The following is a 19,406-nucleotide window of genomic DNA, read 5'->3' as shown; positions in this document are numbered from 1 at the left end:
AATAAGATCTCTGCTGGCACAGGAGAAATTTCTCAGTAAGCTAGGAAACAAATTATTGTTGAAAATCAACACACACCAGCCTGCCACCTTCTTGATACCTCCTTCCACCCCCTTTGGAGGATCTGTCATACAAAGGAACACTCAAACAGCCATTTCCTGCCTCATATATACTTGCTACTGTCCAAGTCTGCTGTTAAATTTCTATCTTAACTGAACCACCCCAATGGCAATCTTTGAAATTGCTGTGGTCATTCAGGTACTGAGTTTGATGCTACTCAAAACCCAAAAAAAAGATCCAGATGTAAAGCAGAGACTTTTCCTGGGTGGCTTTTTGATTCTAACTGCTTCCCACTGCACTCATTCTGATTTGAACCTAGCTGTTGACTAGACGGACTGAAGCCGTCCTCTGGGCTAGGTTATGCAGCACCCTCTGAAACGCACTCACATCGAGAGGCATAGTTTTGGCAGATGGAACATCCTTTTGTTCTGCTGAAGGACAGCACCCAGCTGCAGGGCATTTGGATGAGAAGAAACCACACCAGTTGCAACAAGGAAAATGAAAATTAGATATTAGGAAATCGCTGCTTCTTGAAGATTTTTCAGAGCTCAATTTGACAAGGCACTGAGTAATTGGATCTCAGTTGGCTCTGCTTTTTATCACGAGATCGTACCACAGACCTCCAGATGTCCTTTCCAGCCTTAATTATTTGGATTTTACCAACAGTCACAGATGAGGGCTGTGCTACTGTATCTATGTCCAACAGTTACCAGAGAGACAATTCAAAGATCACACTGAGTTAGAAAAGACCTCCGGAGATCTTCTTGTCTAACCCCGATTCAAAAGTCTCACAAAACAAGTTCAGAGATCTTGAGGTCAAGAAGATTTATTATCCTTCATTCAAACCAGTACAACAGCTCTAGGCATTTCCACGGAAGAGATGAGCTTGAGACTTCCCCAACCTTCTCTCAGCCTGCTTACACTGCACAGTAGACACCTCAAAGCTCTCAAGCTTCATTGTCTAAGAGGATTCAGATAAAATCCGACTTGAAATCAACATGGGCAACAAAATCCCAACGGGACAAAACCTTCTGACCTCCCTTTGTCATGCAGGAACGTTTATGAACTGCCTCCTTAGAACGCCTATTTCTAGAGACACAACAATTGTGTCTTAAAGTGATCTGCAGATGAAGAATACCACAAGTGCTAAATGCCCCAGCACATCACAGAGCTGTTTTCCCAAGCTTCCAGCAGCAAGGCGACACTTAGCCTCAAAGGTCAGGTGAAAAAAGTGCCAGCTGGTTCTTCATTTCTATTTCCTCTGCACAGATCCAGCCTAATGGCCTTCAGTTTTCTGCGTCATGTGTGTGCAAAACCGCAGTGAAAGATCAGGCTGTGCTCTTGCCTGCTCCAGAACACTGCCATGTTTTCACTGGGGCCACATGTCAAGGCTGTACAAAATGGGCAACTTAACCGATTTTATTGTTGCTCTTGCTCCACTGCCCCCAAAACAGACAAAGGGTAAAAACTCCTTAGAACAGACAGCTGATTCTTCAAGCCCCCATCTGCACACATCTTCGCCAGGGAACCCATACATCTCCCAGGTGCTTTGGCAGTAGAATAATATGTGGCCAACAGCATTGATTTGAATACCCTCAAGGCTCTGGCTAAGAACTGATTTCTTCTGCTCCCTCTAACATGTCACAGAATTAATTTTCAAGCAATAACAACAACAAATCAACTCTGAAACCAACAGACCCTCCACACCCAAAAAATGCCCACCAAACAGATTCTGATCCTGCAGCTTTGTCCCTGTAATTGTGCATCTGGTAAGGCAGATGTTGGAGCTGTGCTTCCTTTAAGGCTAGCTTCAAACTTCATATAAACTGTGTATGATAAACTGAGAAAGAACACACAGAGGAAATGCTTTAAGCTTGATCCAGGGGAAAGGAAAAATTTCTTCCTCAACTTAAGCCACGTAGAAGCTTTCTGTGCATGTCAGCCTGGTTTCAGCCTCACTCTGTCACTCAGCTCAGTAACACAACTTACTTGGCATGTGTTTAGGACTTGGATTTCCTTCCTCCTCCAAATCACTCTCTCTCTCTTAGGTTACCAATGTCATATTATTATGCAGGTAGTAACACACAGTTCTTACACAGTGTGTCTTATGAGACCCCTGCCCCTCTCATTTGCTACTTCACAGAGACAGTGGAGCCAGGTGAATGTCTAGTGGCTTCCTGTATGACTTTCTACTTTTCTCACAAATGTTTTTCTCCGGATGGGAAGGAAAGGTTTAGCAGCCAACCCAAGGAGCAAACTGACACATGTAAGTAGTACCAAGACAGCAGGCTGCAGGGACCTTCAGATTCACAGCAACAGAATGATGCTGTATTACCTAAGTGTAAAATGCTCCTTTGATTCGCCATCAGAAAAGAGAACTATTTCCTCCCTCCTCCTCCTGGGAGGATGAAAACAGATCAGAACCTCAAACCAATCCTTGCACTGGCAGGAACTCAAAAGGTAGACTTGGGAGGGGTTGAAGAAAGATATAAAGGCTGGTAGCTGGAGTCACAGAGCAACACTGAACTCGAAAGACTCAAGGGGAGGAGGATAAGACACACTAGAAGATGAAGATGAATTGGAAGCTTATGTTTTGCCCTGGACTCATTCTGCTGCTTATTGCCAGTCAGAACCAAGGATGGGCCAGGCCCATTTCCAGCTTACAGGTAAGTGAATGGCTGCTCAACAGAGCTAAAACAAGCTGATGCTTCTTTAGGGCGTAGAGACTTCAGATTAGCTCTGTTCTTTCCAATCCCAGCTAGTGCAGCAGGAAAGACTCAAATACCTCACGGATGCCAGAACCCTGAGGTGGGTAGACACAGAGTTATTAAACAGAGGGAAACTAATCAAATATGGGACTGAAATGCTGATCACATAAGGCAATTGAAAGGAAAGTGTTCTTTTTTTTCCTGTGGGCTTAATTTGGGAATTGCAGATTTAAGGTCATCTTGTGACTGGATGAGAGAAGCAATACACTTATGGAGTAAAAGGATTTTTTTTTCTGTAAGGACTTCAGTGTAGAGCCATAGAGCAGTCACCTGCATGCTCCTCCCTGGAGCCCCTGGTCTCAGTTGAGAAAGGAATGAATGGGTTGTGCCTGCATGATCTCCTCAGCTCAGCAGTGCAGTAACGCAGCTCCTGCTTATGAGTCCCAGAGGCAGAACATGAGAAAAAGAGAATGCATGTGTGTGTGTGTGTGTGTGTACTTGTGTGTGCAGGAATTCCAAGTCATTAGCAAAAGCACATTTCTGCTATCTAACGATCTGGTATTCCCAAATGTGAAGTAACCCCCCCAGTATGCAAAGAAACCCAATCCTTCTACCACCAATTCCAGCATGCCTCCCACCCCTGCACTGATTCTCCTCTTATTATTTTTTCTTGTTACTTACTCCTGGCATTGTCTTTCACAGTTTATCCTATACCTCAAATCCCCAGCTCCAGGAAACACTTCACTGGCAGTTTGTCAGCTCAGAACTATAGAATACAGTAGCACAGAGCCCTAAGGCATTCTGGGAGGCAATGCTAGCTCATAGCAGCTTGGTGAGGCAGAAGAAACTAAAGATAACCATCAACAGCTTCAGAAATCCCTTCAGTACTGCTGTCTTCTGATAACTGTTCAGAATCAGTTTCTCCAAAGACAGCAGTAAGCTTATATGAGAATAATGACAGAGTTCTCTAACCCCTCCTTTTTCTCCTCCCCTCCCTCTCCACCACCTACCTTTCCCCTTTTCCAGAGTTTGTCCAATCTGCTAGAGGAGGATTTGGAACGTCCTTTGGTCTCAGAAGAGAGGGACCATCAGCAAGAAGACATGATCCCAATGGATGCCTTTGGTCAGCAAGATGCTGAACTCCAGTGGATCCAGAAGACCAGAGATCAGCCTGAGGGCATGTCCATGGCTGACAGTGATGTCCAAAAGTTCCTCAGCAGCCTCCTGAGTTTGCCCCGTAGATACCGGGGCAGAAGCAAAAAGGGCCTTGCCAGGGGCTGTTTTGGTGTCAAGCTGGACAGAATTGGGTCACTGAGTGGACTGGGATGCTGACTGCTTACCCTGGTAAGAGAAAGCAGAGGCAGGTGGTCTGGGGGCAGCTTGCTTAAACATGCAAAAGAGCAGATTTCATTTGCCTTTAAAGAAATGGTGCCTTAAAGCAACCTTTTACCCTGTGAACGCCACATCTCTGCTTTCCCTCCTCTCTCTGAGTCAGCTGTATGTATTTCATCTTACCACAGAAGCTAGATTAGAGAGGTTTTCACCAGCCCCTCAGGGATGTTTGTGTCAATCCAAAGAAACTCAGAACAGAACAGTGGAGCTGAACCCGGCCTTAGAGCAGTAAGAAATCAGTTAATCAGTTAACCATTTAATTTCCATGTGTGAAATCCTGTCCACTTCTTTCCTTTACTTATTCCTCCACTTTCTTGACAGGACTGACTCTGAGGTTTCAAAGAACCTGTTGCCCTTATTCACATCGACTCCCCCAGTCCACCTGCTACCTGATGTACTGAGCAAACTGCAGCCCATCTCTCCACTGAGTTACCTGGCCAGTAGAACACACCCCTGCTGTACTGCCTGTTCATAGCAGAGTAGTGACTTGTGAACATCCCTCTGGAACTCTGTGTATTAAATGGGTAAACAACAACTCTCATTATGTCACAGATAATAAACTGTTTTCCATAATTTGGTGGATTTGCTTCGAGCCTTTGTTGTGATTCTTTCATGCATCATACCTGAAACTGAAAGGGTTCCCCTAGCTTGCAGCTAAACACAACTTGCAGGAGTTTAGAAGCACTTCAGAGGGCTGCTTTCTAGTAAAGAAAAGGTTTTAGCTACTCTTTAAAAAGAAAGATACACAATCAAACAGCCCTTCTTTTGCCAAGGATACCTTCCTGAAGCTTAGCTATTACTATCTAAGCACAAATACAACAGGAACAATACTGACGTGGCCATCTCCTCAAAAGAGTTATCAGAGACCAAGACATGAAGCCCCAAATCTGACAGTTTGAACTACAAGTGATTGTCTTAGCTGACATTAGTAGGAAGCTGTTACTCTGCATCTGGATCTGCCACAGACAGAGGAAATCAATCATTTCATGCTAGTAGATCTCATCTTGTCCAAAGAAAAGCTCAAGGAAACTCAAACAGATGCAGATACTGCAAAGTAGAAACTAAAGCCAAGATTATACAAAAGAAGCATCTGATTAGTCCACTTTTTAATCAAACCAATTATTCTCTGAATCAAACTATGAGCAAGTGGGAGACCAGCTCCTTGGCAAATACCCTGAGCCAAAGGAATTCTCAGTGAAGGCTGGTTTGCCAAGACCACGACTGTGCTAGCCTGATGCCGAGAGCTGAGCTCTGCAGGCAGCTCCACAGCCATCAGCAGGGCTGCTTATGCTGCTGGTCACAAACGAAGGCACAGCTGTTCACTTCCAGCCTTTTGGTGGAGTGGGCACATGGGCCATGCAGTTGTACTCCTCCTGTTTTCTTGCCTACAGGACAGATGCTCCTAGAAGAAAATAAAGCAGCTCCTAAGAAGACTCCTGGATGGAAACTGCAAGTTGGAGCACAAACATCTAGGCAAAGCACCACCCCTGAGCTGCACGTGCTCTGAATCTCCAGCAGCTCACTCTTGGGGAAAAGCCTGTTTGCAGTGAGTAGCTGGAGGTCTTGTTTCTGGGCCTGCCTCAATCACTTAAGCTCTGCTTCTTTTAACCACAATTCCCACAGATCCCAGGATCTGTTGGAGAGGTATTCAGAACCACATTAGAGCAAGTTTTGCTCTTCTCTCATGCTGTCTTGAACACAGAGGTTCCACTCGGATGCCACAGACATGCTCTAGGCAGGACATCGGTACAAGCTCACGAATGTTTCAACACTCTCAGAGAGAAGAAAGCACAGAATCTGTACATTGAGATATTCTTTTTCCTTCACAAGCTACCAACAGCTTCTTTCTGCCCTCCTGCAGTCTTCTTCTACCCTTCAAACATCTCTTGCACATTTATGTTAATTCTGTGTTGATTAATTCTGTGTCCATTAATTCTAGCCAGGGCTAACCATCCTCCAGAATCTTTCTCTCCTCAGTTCAGTAGTTACGAAGCTAGCAACACAAATCCTAAGTAGAAAACCCAACAGCATATCCTGAAGGCTTCTCTGGCTAACAGTTTTTGTCATATGCTGCTTGCCACTTAATCTATTGAAATGAACATTGATAACAAAGCAGCAGGCACAGTGAAAATGCCCTAAACAGACACATTGGTAAGGAATGATCTCATCACTTACAAAAGCATCCCTGAGTACAAACTACAGAACAATAGAATAGTCTAGATCATTAATTTATTATACTCTGTGCTGCCTTTCTTAAGCAACACAGCAAGAAAATTAAGAAAATGAAGCACTTCAGCAGTCAGATGAAGAATTAAAGTGGAAGATGAAAGAATAAACCACTTTTGAGCATAGCTCACACATCAATAGACAGATTATGCATATCTTAAAACTAACACTGCAGTCTGACCACTGCAAGCAGCTTTTCATGGAGCCCCAAGGACTGCAAAGTAATTCCTGGGCAAATCTTCCTGCAGGAATTCACTCTTGTTGTGCCATACAAAGAACATTCTCCCTCGCTACAGCTTCCATCATAGAAAAAAACCCTCTGCCCTGCCCTAACAAAAGCAAAGAGTTTCTCATCCATTGTTCTAATTTAACCCAGCCAAGAAGAAATTTTTCATTGCTTTTTCCCCCAACACACAACTTACTCATACCAAGGAGCAGCAGACATGGTTACTTGTGAGAACACCCAGGAAGCATCCAGCCTTTTGAATAGTGACCCTCTTCAGGTATGCTAGCCCTGGGGCTGGCCCAGGTGCAGCCTCTCTAGTGGAAAGGTCAATCCACACATCTTAGGGAGATCAGGGGCTCAAACAATCAAGATCTAGTATCCTGCAACAGCTGGTGTGAATGGGGAAATTACAGCCTCCTTCCTAATAATCCTGGGTCTGATACCTTGCTCTGAGCTCTCAGTAACCCCAGGAGCAGGCACGTTTTCACAGGCATGAAAGCTACCTGATGTCAACATTTTCCTGGAAATCCAATGAAGTATATTTCCTGAACGTCCTCATCCTGTTTCCAAGCTCAGCTGCACTAATGCCAGCTGTGGCTCACTGAAAGTGTTTGTGGGTACAATAACAGAGGGCAGGGAAGGCTGAAGATTGAGCTGTGAGCACTTGTGAACAGAATCCTGCAGAAGATGAGTAAGAAACAGATAAGAGCTCCGGTTCTGCAGAGGCTGAGCTGGTAAAGTGCCACCCCATCGCCCGGCGTTTTGTGTGAGCGCTTTCAGGAAGCAAGCATAGTTTCTTTCACATAAAAGGCTCTGTAATTAGATCCTAGGACTGACGCCAGGTGTTTGTACTCCAGGTAATTTGCCGGGTTCTATTAGCATTGAAATAAAGCTAAGCTTTGAAGTGAACAGGCCAGTCAGCTGGGGGAAGCTCATCTCTAGCTGTGTCATCTCCATCTCCACTAAGCAGCGGTGCATGAATTTACAGACCAGGATTACAGGAGCTGCCGAGCAGACAAGCCTGCAGTAAAACTACCCCTGCACAGGCAGAAACACACAGATACCTTTCTCAAATGGGACTGCTTTAGGCATGTCTGTTTGTAAGGGGTGTCAGGCAGCAATCACAACTTGGTCTCAGCCAGGACTCGGGTCTTTGTTAGCGAGCTTTAGTTGTCTTTCTTTCCCACGGTGATCACACAGACCCTGCACACTCACTGCTTTATCCCTCTCCTGTCTATCTTTACTACACACAAAACCGAGCATGATGCATACCATCACCTGAGCTATCTGCTCTAATTCTCTATCAGCAAAACACTCCCACCTGATGTGAGCTTCCTTCATTCCTGCTCCCTACCTTCAAAGCACACACCTACTGCCTCTACCAGATTCTTCTCTGCTGCAGTGCTTTCAACAAAACCACTTGCCAATTGTTAAGACTGCTGGATGTGGAGATCCTGGTCCCACACCAGCTCATGTTGCTGGTTTGCTTCCCATCCAGGAAAAAATATGTCAGCTGTAGGTAGATCTGGAGAACAGGACAAGAAAATGGGGGAATGGGATGTAAAAGCATAATGTACACTGCTGGTTTTTTATACAGCATGTAGCAGTGGTAAGTCCAAAATACCTTGCTTCAAACCCCTCGGAGCTCAGAGGAAAGGCTTTGGTGAGCCACAGGACGATCTCTGAAGTAAAGGCCCAAGCAGAAATCACCTCACACCAAGTGAAATCAGATTTGTGAGTGTACTGGCTAAGAAAACGAGGGCAGAAGGCAGAGACTTAGTCCAATTGCTTTAACATTCACCAGGGAATGATTGAAAGGAGCCTGTCTGCTGCTATGCCCACTGGATATCCCGGCTCTGCCTTTCATTCTCTATGGATCTAACAGGGTCATCTTGATTTGCACCTCAGGACCAGTGGAGATTGTACTCATTTATAGTTGAATTTCACTGCTGACACAGGAGAGATGCTGAAAGTTTTAGTGGAAGTTAATGAGAAACTGCTGTAAAGCTCTGAGGCAAGATTAGAGAAAGTTCCATGTGAACAGGCTGCTGTTACCATCACCAAATTGGTAATTCAGACTTTTATCTGGGGCACTGAAATCTCTACAAAATCCTTTTCTTTGGGCAAGGCCCCATGACATTTTGGAAAGAACATTTATTCCACAGGCATTCTTCACTCTAACCTGGGCTGTAGGGGACAGAGCACACCATCATTTCTGGGAAAGGTGGTGGGATATGAGGAGAGGGTGGTGACACCAGCCCAAGAATGGCTGGAGAACAAGTAATGCTTACAGCAGTGATATATACCAGTGCTGAGGGCAAATCTAGGCCAGTAAATAATCCGTGTCTTTTAGCTACAGAAGGGAGGGTTTGCAGGCAATCCAGAGGAAGTCAAGAACCATCACCACATGAACTTGTGAGGAAGGAAAATCTCCTAAACTCAAATCTCAGGACATTCTACTCACACAGCACGTATACAGCATGCTGTTGGGAGATGCTGCAGCCAGGGGAAAAAAAGTCTGATTCCCTCCACCCACACACACTCCTTTCACCCATGGAGGAGAAATGACCTATCCTTCATCCCCCTCAGAGGGGAAATCAACCCCCTGCTTGGGCCAGCTCACAGCTCTTGCATATCTGCAGATGTGAGGCAAAGCAGTCAGAAAGGGTAAGGTCCTCTCCCTGCATCAAGCTCTGCCTAACAGTGACGGAGAGTGGAGGGGGGGCAAGAAATCACTGAATGGGTGATGCCAGCAGGAGAGGAGATGACTTGGGGCAGTTCTCTCTCTCAGGAGGAGCTGCTTCACTCAGAGGAGACACACATACACACACACACCCCGCCCCGTCTCCTGGTCACTCGTGGGGCCAGCTGTAACCAGTTCTCTTATCAAAGCCTGGGGGCAGAGTGCGGCACTGCTGCTCCTGCGGGGATCTGGCAGCAGGCAGCTGAGCTCCCTCCGGGCAGAGAGCGGGGATATAAGGAGAGGTGTCCATGGGCAAAGCAGTGACACAGGGCCGAGCTGGGATAGGATAGGATGCAATTCCCAGCTTTCTGCTGCGGGGCCTCTCTGTTGTTCCTCCTGCCCTGGGCAGGTTTGCAGCCCGTCGGTGGCCAGCACAGTGCCGAGCTGCGGTCCCTGCAGGTACCAGGACCGGGGCAGGGCGGGCCGGGGCTCCCGGGGCGAAGCAGGCAGGAGCGGGGCTCGCCATGCCCGTCGTTCCTCCCCTCTCCTCCTCTCTCCAGGACCTCCTGAAAGCGCTGGAGCAGCTCCGGGAGGATGAAGGGGAACCGGGCCTGGAAGAGGAGCCGGTGGCCGGGGCTGAGGACAGCAGCTCCGAGTGGGAGCTGCCGGAGCTGGAGAGCGGCTCGCTGGGTGCTCCGCTGCCGGCGCCCAGCCCTGCCCAGCCGGCGGAGGGGCAGAGCCTGTGGAAGGGCCTCCTGCTCTCCTCCTACAGACGGAGGCACTTCTCCGGCTGCTTTGGGACCAGGATGGAGAGGATCGGCGCGCAGACAGGGCTGGGATGCAACCCGTACAAAGCCCGTAGGTCCCGGCGAGAGTCCGCGGCTGACGCGGCGCGGGAAGCTGCGGGAGGCCGGGCCGGGTTGCCGCTGTCCCCGGCTGAAAGCCCCGCAGCGGCTGTCCCAGCAGCTCCCTGCTCTTCTCTCTCAGGTTTCTGGAAGAGACGGAGAAGCTGAAGCCAGGAGAGGCTCCCAAGCGCTTCCCGAAGTTCCAGGGCAGTGTACAGCCGCCAGCTCCCCCGGGACCTCCTCGGGGGATGGAGAATAAATTCTTATACAAAGCCTTCATTGCCTCCTCTGAGGGTTTTTTTGGTCACCCGGCGCACGGCCAGAAGATACAGAAATCTCTTCCCCAATGTTCCTCTCCCTCTGTCTTAAGGGGTCAGTCACGTTTCTGGCCAGTGCCTCCCTTGTGGTCTAGACAAAGCCCTTTTGGAGGGTGGCAGCAACAGAAGGGATGGTGGCCGAATCCCTGTAGGACAGTGACCAGTGCAGCGACCCTCCACACTGCTCACCAGGCAGCGATTCCAGCTGTGGGACCATGTCAGTGAGCTGGGATGCCTTTCCCCATGGCTTGAACACAGCTGGGTGTGAATCCTCCGGGGGCAGGCTTGGGGTTAACTCCCGCACGCACGCCTGTCCCGGGGCATGAGGTGCGGGCGTCACTGCCGAGCCTGGCACGGACGCCCTGGGGTGCCGCAAAGGGCAGAAGGGCTGCACGGTTTTAAAAACACATTTGGCAGGAGCCGAAGGACTGCGGCTGCAGGCAGAGGGATGAGGGTGTTCAGGACCCGGGACAGACGCCAGGCACCACCACTCCAAGCGCGGGCCCCGCAGGGCTCCCGCCGCCTGCCCGGGGCTCCCTGCCCAGGGCTCGCCCTCCCCCCCTGCCCGGGCCCGGTGCGCCGCACAGCTCGCTGGGCTCAGGCCACTCGGCTTCAGGGAGAACCTGGGTCCAGTTCCGGACTCCGCAGTTCAAGGACAGGGAACTGCTTGAGAAGATCAATCAAAGAGGTCTGAAGATGATTAGGGGATTAGAACATCTCTCTTGTGAGGAACAGCTGGGAGACTGCAGGCTCTTCAGCCCAGAGAAGACCGAGGGGGAACGGTCCAGTGCTGATCAACACTCAAAGGGTGGCTATCAGGACGATGGGGATAGGTTTTTCACTGGTAATGGGCACAAACCTGAATTGAGGATGTTCCATCCAAACACGAGGAGGAACTTTTTTTTTTGAGGGTGGTGAAGGAAGTGGAAGAGGCTGCCCAGAGAGGGAGAGTCTCCATCTCCGGAGTCATTCCAATCCACCTGAACACCACCCTGCACAACTTGCCCTTGGTGACCCTGCTTTGGCAGTAGAGGGGTTGGACTGAGTGATCTCCAGAGACCTCTTCCAATCCCTAATATTCTGTGCTGCTGTAATAACTCACTCTCTCTTCTGCCTACGTTCTGTGCAAAGCCCCCACTGACCTCTTCAGACCAGGCTCTGAAGCACAGGGAGCCCTAAACAGGCAGAAGGGTTCCAGGCATTGCCTGAGCTCTAGCCCCTGCTCTAAAGAGCTAGGAGAGGCAGGGTCCATGGTGCCTGCACTGAGCCTTGACAGTCCAGCAAAGGAAGGGGCAACCACATCACAGACACAATACACCTGACCAGGGGGACAACAATCTCTGTTTGGGATGTAAGCAAGTTTCCTCTCTGGAACAAGTGAGATACCACTTAACTAACCATGGCATAACCTGTCCTGTGATGTTGGTGCCACATGCCCCATGCTGGACACCACTCCATTTCCCTTTTGTTGCCTGCACTGATGGCCTCATCTCTTCATTTCCCTCTTTGTCTAACTAAATTGTGAGGCAGGGAAAGAGAGCCTGAGCCAGGTATGGCATGACCCTTTCAAAAGGTTTAGTTTCTGGGAAATGAAAGGAATCCAAATCCATTCCTGGCCTCAGAATAGGATTACAAAGGCTCTTCACCATCACCTCTTCAGCTGTGGAAAGCAAAAGGAGAATGGACATCACTGGCAGAATGTGCATCAGGTAGGGGCATCACCTGGCACACATCTACCAGTAGAAGACATTCATGTGATAGCAGCCTCTAGGCTGACCGCCCATAGCCTTACTGGGCTGAAACCCAAGGACTTCTCATCATCCTGCTGGGGAAAGGCAGGGTCACCTTAGCTGAGCTCTGTCCCTGGCCTAACCTCCTCCTTACAAGGATTCACACACACAGCCAGTTAGCACCACTGCTCTCCCTCTTTGCTCTGACTGCTGCTCTCTCATGTCCTCACACCTCCTGTTCCATTCCCTGGTTACTGGAGTAATGTGCTAACTTCCCAGCCCTAAAACCAGTCACAGTATGCTTTTTCTAAGAACTCCCTGCCCTATTAAGACTCCTAGTAATGGTTTGACCAGGCACGGGGCCAGCTGAGGACGGGCAATGGCTGGCTCTTGACAATCCATTGCTAGGATATAAATCCTCAAGTCCATGTTAATGCTGCCAGGGTGATGATACTGAGATGGAATGAGCACACAAACAAGTGAGTTTTATAGCTTCAATAATGATGAGCTGAGTTCTGACATTTTACACTCCATTTACTTTGGCAGGACTTCAAAGTGGATAATAGAGGGCAGAATTTGGCTCTGAAAATCCAATAGCTTCTGTGACGGTCAGCAACTCTGTCCCATCTACATAATTCCATGTATAGCACACGAACTAGCACACAGAAACCAGCCTCAAAAAAGTGATGTCAAGGTTGAAGTTGGGCCCCTACATCTCATTTTTCTGCTGTGGAGTACAGAAGGCTGCAAAGGAACAAGCCAGTAAAAGAAAATAATATCTCTGGGTCTGGGTTATTAAATGCAATCTGGAATATCATCTCGTTTCACACTTCTGCTGATATTGTGTTCCTTGCTGCTGGGTTTGTGTCCCTGGGGCTGCTTTACAGACATGCTGAGCTCTCTGCTAAAGGTCAGAGGCAGCTACAGCATGGGAGAATACTTAGTGAGAGGGAGGGGGAAACAATAAAACAATAACAGATCTTAGTTACCTTAAACTGGATGCTCAATATTAATGAATAATTCAGCTTTGCCTTCTCAAACTTCTCAGTTTACAAAACAAAGTTACACCTTGCCATGAACAAATACACAAGAGCAGCAGTAAGAGAATACTTGTAACTCATTAGTGAATTAATCAGACACTGCAACAGGGAGTGGTAATTAAAAAGATTTTAGTTTGGTAATTGCACCAATTCAGACTGTGCTGGGACGCAAGAACGCAAAGCGACCCAAGCACTGCCCCCGCGCACTGAAAATAAGCCCTGGGGGCAAAGGGGGTGTGCGCTCGGAGCCGAGCACAACAGACGCCGACTTGGGCTGGCCTGAGGCTATATTAGGAAAAAGTAGCATTTGAACTTGACTTCACAACCTTGAGCACGTCCTCTCTGGTGTAATTTTGGTAGCTGATCATGTGAACAGTGTGTGCACATGTTTGTACACAAACATCATGTTAAGACATTTGAAATATTTTATCGTTCCACTACTACCCAGAAACTGTTCAGGAGATTCTGTCGAGATCCATATTTGCATGCAAAATCAACCAATGCTGACTAGACTGAAGTTTCTGAATCGTTCCTGCCTTAGCCATTCTTTCAACTTCGGATAACTACAAGCGTTAGGAAAAGGCAGGAAGAGCAAATATGCTTCCTAGGTTGGACTCTCTGTAAAGAAGATGAATTTTTAGTTGCACTCTAGCACAGACAATGCTGGAAGAGGAATTTACAGCACATCTACACGTGTCCAATTTCTCATTCGAGCACAGGCAGGTTGTAGCTAATCTTGAGAGCCTCAGGTCTTGGTGAAACAAAGAAATACTTTTTGGTTTTAATATACTAAACATTTCATTTTAACCCCTCCCAAAAGGCACAAGACACAAACTCACTCACTCTTCCCGGGGGCCAGATTCTGATACCTTTGTTGAACAACGCCAGAAGCCATCTATCTAAAGTCAAGCAAGCTGCTTTTTCTTGCACGATGGTACAAGATTACTCCTGAATCTGGCCATCTCTTCTTTAAATGGGACTGCTACAGGCTCCAGCCTTACCACCTCTGCTTACAGAATTCCCACTGATTTAAATGTTCAGCTTTTAACCGAGACTGAGCTTTTCAGTGGCGCCGAAGTCGGTCGTGGGGGGGACTGGAGGCACTCAGTGTCCCTGCAGAGCCAGTCTAGAAGTTGTCGCCTGTGTTGAGGTGAGGATTGGGGTGCCTCGGGTCTTGGCAACACACGGAGTCCCAACACTGATGTCACCTCAACAGCAATGGGCAGAGAGAAGTGGCCCAAAGCTGGGGTTTTCGACACGCTCCGTGGCACGCAGTGGCTCTGCATTCTCCATATATAGAAGGAAAGTTTGCCCGATACTGCAGGTGTCCTAAAAGTAGATTTATCTTCAGCCTTCACCCTCCACTAAATGCTCATCTGAAAAGCCTGCTGTTTGCCATGAAAAAGTAATTTCCCTGTGGAAAGCTTTGAGCCAGGGAGAGTTTAGAGCAGTTTCAGGGTTGTTTCCCATCTCTGTAAATCTGACCACAGGGGTCTCTTGAAAGAAAATCGCTAAGAATTTCCAACTGGACTATGTAATCACAGCGCCTGGTATCAAGAGGAGGGGGAGTGACATGAAATCACTGACTTGTGACATACATTCCTCAGCAACAGCAGCTGCTGCCTAATGACAGCTAATAAAGGGAATCTTCCCCTGACAGAGCTGCATGCCTGCAGTGGGACTGGAATGTGTCCCAGATAAATCCACTGATAACCTAGGAAGCAGAGATCACACCCGAAGAGTATAAAAGGCAAGCTTGGGAAGAGAGAGGATAGGACAGGAAGAGAGAGACCTGAAGAGACACCTCAGAAGAAACAGCTTGAACTCCCCTATTCCAAACGAACTCAGCACCATGGACACTAAGGGCTCATTTTCCTGTGGCTTCCTCTTGCTGCTGCTCATCCAGCTCCAGTCCAGCAGAGCCAACCCCATCTACAGCCTCAGCCCTGCCAAAGAACTGGCCAGCATGGAGGTAAGGATTCTCCTCTTTGCAGGGTTAAGCCTTTGGGGTGCTTAGCACCATGCAAGGTGGTGGTTTTGCCTTCCCTTCCTACAAGGGGATAAGCACATCGGCGATCGCTTGCTGGGCAACAGGGTCTTGGTTCCGCACGGGGGTTCAGAGAAGCGCTGCTTAGAAATATCCTCCAGTGCTGTGTTCGCTTGAGCTCTTGGGTAGCAGTGGGAAACAAAATGCTGATGCTGTACAATGTCTGGTTTGGCTTTTCAGTTATTTTTCTCTTAAAGATTCTCTTCCTGGGAGCAAAGTCCCAAAGAGGGGAAAATATCATCACGTAGCTCTACAAGGACGAATAGAAAAGTCTCCGGTGGGTTTCTGTTTGTTCCAGAACAGTGAAGCAGGACAGTCACAGGGCTCTAGCTTTGGGGATTGAAGAGAACTGGCTGCGTGTGGATGGCAGATGAGGAGGCAAAGCGGAGCACACAAAGCCCAACTTTTAGGAAAGATGCTAGGGGAATAGCATGATCATCTAATGTAGCTCATCTAGAAAAGCTTCCGGAGCTGTGGAATTATTAGTTATTTTAATGACTGATAGAGAAAAATCAATTGCTGCAGCACAAGAAAAGATGGGGATTCAGTCTTGCAAGATGAACTCTGGAAACTCAAATCTTTCCCTGGACTGGTACCAGTGACCAGCTCCTTCCTGCCTCAGACCCTGAGAACAAGCTAAGATGATGAGTTCAGTATCAATCTAAACTAAAACAGTTCCATCTCTCCAGGCTGTTTCCAGCAGCTAGCGGAGAAGAACCTTCCAAATGTCTCCACTGACAAGAAAACCATAAGGCTCAGTCCTCCCCACTCCCCTTCTAGAGCTGGACAGTTAGATTCTTTGAACTGCTTGAGCTGCCCTTGAGGAGGTTAACTGATCCAGTTAGCTGAGACAAAATTACAGAGAATGGTACCCAGGAAGAAGCCCCACAGCAGATCTAAATTCAGCATACAGGTGTTTGCAGGGAGATGCCTGCTCCTTTAAGCAGCAACACTCCTGGAACTGCTGGCACAGAAATTAATAAAACCAGCAAGGGCTTCTCCAAGTGATGCCCATTAAAACAGCCAGGGCAGACAGGCTTAGCTTAAAAAAAATAAATGAAAAGAAGAAAAAGCCAACTGCTGGCAAAGGGCTCTGCAGCTGCCTTCGCAGAACTATCGACCCAGTGGTAGTTTAAGATCGTGCACCACGGAGGTTTGAGCAGGATCCCCCTGTGCAACTCACACCTCACTTTTTTTTTCCTCTGCCAAGAGCTCTTTGCCAGTAAAATATGTGGTGGTGGCAAGCAGCTTCATGCAGCTCTCAGCTAGAGCCACCCATAGCCATAATTGATGTGAACAGGGATTTATAGGAGAGGACAGAGCTCAAACACCACCAGCAGCTGTGGGATTCAAGCTGACTGTCTCCCTAAGGCTGGCTATTGGCTCGTTGATGAATGAGGAATAAGATGTGACTGGAGGAGCTGGCAAACAACCACAAAATTGGGAGTTTCATCAACTGAATCCTTCTCTTTTAGGCTCTGCTGGAGAGACTGGAGGATAAGTTTGCAATGATTGAAGCCCTGGAGTCCAACCCTGACCTGCAAAACCCCAAAACCCAGGAGGAGATCCTCCCAGAGCTCACAGATGACAGTGACGAACAGAAGGCTGAACCCAGGCTAGCACTCAGCACCCCCCTGTCCTCCAGGAACCCCTTCCTCAAGAGACTGAGGGGGCTGCAGGTGCCCAGGATGATGAGAGATTCTGGCTGCTTCGGGAGGAGAATTGACAGAATTGGCTCTGTCAGCGGAATGGGTTGCAATGGTGAGTCCTGCCTTGGCCACTCCACTGTGCCGGGCAGACCACACCTGTGTCGAGATGAGGGAGCAGCAGGTTCTGTTTAAGTCTTTAGTAAGGCACAGCCTGAGAAAGGAGTTGATTGTAGCCTAATAGTCACACTAGCATTGTTTTTTTAAGAAATGCAGTGTCTGTGGTTTGGCAGGGAAAGGTACTGCTGCTGGCTTACGCTGAGAGAGAAATGCACTCCAGTGACATTTATCTCACCTCTGGCTTTGCAGGTTCCAGGAGCAATTACTAGGACAACCTCCCTGTGCCCCGCTCTGAAGAATGCTTTACAGTACCTGTTCCTCCCAAGACGAAAGCCATTTCTTTCTAAGCTCTGCACCAGAAAGTGATTCCTATTTCTATCTATTTATTTATTTATTTATTTGGAAAAAGAAAACTTTTTTTTTTAGAACATTTCTTACTCTAGCACCAAGAGACCATCTCTAAATAAAACCAACACCTTAGCCATCTCTGCTGGACCTCTCTCCTGTCTGTCGCACTACAATGTCTTGCATTTTCCTACAGCCAAAGCCTGTGTGTTACTTGGCACTCCGGTACCCGCAAGGCTGGATCCTACTTGCACAAAGTGGAGAAAGTATCAACTGTGTAGAAAGAAAAAGGGTTTTTCACTACATTTCCCCCATTCACTAAGAAATTATAAGAGAGAGCAGGGGGGAAAATCAAAAAAGCTTTGCTCAACATTGAAAGGCCTCCAGAGTCCTGCTAGAGACAGGGTGTCAGTAACAAGAGAGTCCTTCTGCTGGTATAGTCAAGGGAACTGCCACAAATCCCTCCCAAAAGCAAAACGAACATGAAAAGAAATCAGAAAAATCATAACACTCCACAAGTTTCCAGATGACCAGAGGGAGGAAAGGGAAATAATTGGGTATGCTTTCTAGCACTGACCAAATAAAGGTTATGAGCATCAATACAAAGATACATCTTGAACTGTGTCTTGTCTCACTTTGCAAGGGCCTAGGTGCTGCTCCCCAGTGTCTGTTGATGGATCCTCAATGGGCTTGAATCCTCTCGTGGTACTTCTCACGTGAGGCCAGGCGAGATCAACTCCAGCTACAAAGCAGCTCGCACATAACATTTATCGCTTCCTGGGAACGGCCTCTCATAAAGCTGCTCTAAACACAGCCAAAGGAAGCACTGCAAGTCTGACAGAGGTTTTGTTCAAGCCTTTGCAGTTAGATCTCACACCTGTGACCTGAATTTGGCCCAACCCACATTCTCCACCCTGCTAAGCCAAGACTACATCCAGTTAGCACCCCAAGGACTGAACAGCTTGGATTCAGCCCCAGCAATGGCACTGGACCCAGGCTTGACACAACTGTCCTGTGATTGCACAGGCTGCTGGAAATGGTGTTATTTTGAGCATCTGAGCTTGGGTCTCACTCCCAACATCCATGAGGCAAGAACCTTGGAAAGATTGTTCAGGGCCTAAGAAGACAGCAGCACAGGGCAGACTCAGCTGCTGGGGTCTAATTCTGCCTTTATTAATGCACACAGGGAGAAAAATGGCACTCGGTCAGGACAGGCTATGGTGAGGCACAGCAGCTGCTGACAACAACTCTCAGGAGCCCCAGCTGCAGCAGAACCCTCGGTCTGAGTGCTGAAGGGCACACCAGTCCTGCACATGCCTGCTTACAGCTTAGGCTGTTCTACCACTTATGTCACACATCACATTTCTGACAGGCCACCCTCCCAGTCATGCCCTGCACTGCTGATGGCCTCTGAGAGGCACCTGCTTAATCCTTGCTACACTGGGCCTCGGGATCCTTCCCTAGGAGAGAAAGAAGAGCCTGTACTGAGGGAATCCACTCCACAACTAGTGTGACAGGAATCACAACTGAGCCTCTCCTTCCAGCAGCACCATCCAAAGAGAAAATGCTCTGGACAGCAGTGCCCACAGAGGCTTCCTTGGCAGAAGACAAGTCCCAGCAGACACCATAAGCTGGCTCTGCATGTGAAAAGCCACAGTGACTTTGCACTTACTCAGAGGTGTTTTCACAAATCAAGGTGGTGTGAAATCACTTTTCGGGGAGCCTCTGTGGGTACAACGAGGCTTTATCTTCTCAAAGAGGCTTTTCAAACACAGCCCTGCAGCACGGTGGGATACACAGGAAGATCCCTCCACATTAGCAGTGGGCAAGAGCCTGACTTCCCTGTGCTGCTATAAAGGAAAGTAAAAACATTCCTTACACCCTAACAATAAAAGCTTTCACTGGAGCTGAATTTCACCCAGTCAAGCAAAACTTGCATAGACACCATAAATTGTCCCTCCCTGTCAGCCCCTGAGGGCACAAAGCGCTAGTGAGTTCAGTGGAATGTGCTAAAAATGGCAAG

At 48.1% G+C, this 19,406-nt stretch overlaps 4 protein-coding genes across 16 annotated transcripts in view; 3 read left to right on the top strand and 1 right to left on the bottom strand.

Annotated features, from left to right (window-relative positions):
• The window catches only part of CLCN6 (chloride voltage-gated channel 6), a 73,674-nt gene that overhangs the window by 30,753 nt on the left and 23,515 nt on the right, over positions 1 to 19,406 (bottom strand). Inside the window, exon 23 of one of the 12 annotated variants that reach the window (XM_064172231.1) lies at positions 5,173 to 5,560. The exons of the other annotated variants lie outside the window; for them this stretch is intronic. Coding sequence (XP_064028301.1) covers positions 5,456 to 5,560 — 105 coding nt within the window. The 3' untranslated portion in view covers positions 5,173 to 5,455. Of the gene's footprint in view, positions 1 to 5,172; positions 5,561 to 19,406 lie in introns of those variants that run through there. 12 annotated transcript variants of the gene reach the window in all.
• LOC135190651 (C-type natriuretic peptide 1-like) lies at positions 2,509 to 4,735 on the top strand. Its single transcript, XM_064172249.1, has 3 exons — positions 2,509 to 2,724; positions 3,793 to 4,110; positions 4,480 to 4,735. Exons 1-2 carry the CDS (start codon positions 2,626 to 2,628, stop codon positions 4,096 to 4,098), a joined length of 405 nt encoding a protein of 134 aa, XP_064028319.1. The 5' UTR covers positions 2,509 to 2,625; the 3' UTR covers positions 4,099 to 4,110; positions 4,480 to 4,735.
• On the top strand, positions 9,527 to 10,413 carry LOC135190650 (natriuretic peptides A-like). Of its 2 annotated transcripts, XM_064172248.1 has the most exons (3): positions 9,527 to 9,752; positions 9,854 to 10,151; positions 10,281 to 10,413. In XM_064172248.1, exons 1-3 carry the CDS (start codon positions 9,645 to 9,647, stop codon positions 10,304 to 10,306), a joined length of 432 nt encoding a protein of 143 aa, XP_064028318.1. In that variant the 5' UTR covers positions 9,527 to 9,644; the 3' UTR covers positions 10,307 to 10,413. The 2 variants fall into 2 exon arrangements, with proteins under 2 accessions (XP_064028318.1, XP_064028316.1); XM_064172246.1 differs by having other exon boundaries at positions 9,854 to 10,413.
• LOC135190493 (natriuretic peptides A) lies at positions 15,025 to 17,963 on the top strand. The gene is made up of 3 exons (XM_064171905.1): positions 15,025 to 15,197; positions 16,748 to 17,033; positions 17,288 to 17,963. The coding sequence occupies exons 1-3, from the start codon at positions 15,078 to 15,080 to the stop codon at positions 17,305 to 17,307; spliced, it is 426 nt and encodes a 141-aa protein (XP_064027975.1). The 5' UTR covers positions 15,025 to 15,077; the 3' UTR covers positions 17,308 to 17,963.

The sequence above is a fragment of the Pogoniulus pusillus genome, chromosome 36, assembly GCF_015220805.1.
Source record: "Pogoniulus pusillus isolate bPogPus1 chromosome 36, bPogPus1.pri, whole genome shotgun sequence".
Lineage (NCBI taxonomy): Eukaryota > Metazoa > Chordata > Aves > Piciformes > Lybiidae > Pogoniulus > Pogoniulus pusillus.
Note: the sequence above shows the minus strand (reverse complement) of the source record. Positions and strands in the feature narration are given on the sequence as shown.

Bases quoted from the DNA above. Each gene is read 5' to 3' on its own strand.
- LOC135190651 (XM_064172249.1), top strand. From the start codon at position 2,626: ATGAAGATGAATTGGAAGCTTATGTTTTGCCCTGGACTCATTCTGCTG. The intron at 2,725-3,792 runs GTAAGTGAATGG...CCCCTTTTCCAG, and splicing joins GGCCCATTTCCAGCTTACAG to AGTTTGTCCAATCTGCTAGA.
- LOC135190650 (XM_064172246.1), top strand. From the start codon at position 9,645: ATGCAATTCCCAGCTTTCTGCTGCGGGGCCTCTCTGTTGTTCCTCCTG. The intron at 9,753-9,853 runs GTACCAGGACCG...TCCTCTCTCCAG, and splicing joins CCGAGCTGCGGTCCCTGCAG to GACCTCCTGAAAGCGCTGGA.
- LOC135190493 (XM_064171905.1), top strand. From the start codon at position 15,078: ATGGACACTAAGGGCTCATTTTCCTGTGGCTTCCTCTTGCTGCTGCTC. The intron at 15,198-16,747 runs GTAAGGATTCTC...CTTCTCTTTTAG, and splicing joins AAGAACTGGCCAGCATGGAG to GCTCTGCTGGAGAGACTGGA. The intron at 17,034-17,287 runs GTGAGTCCTGCC...CTGGCTTTGCAG, and splicing joins CAGCGGAATGGGTTGCAATG to GTTCCAGGAGCAATTACTAG.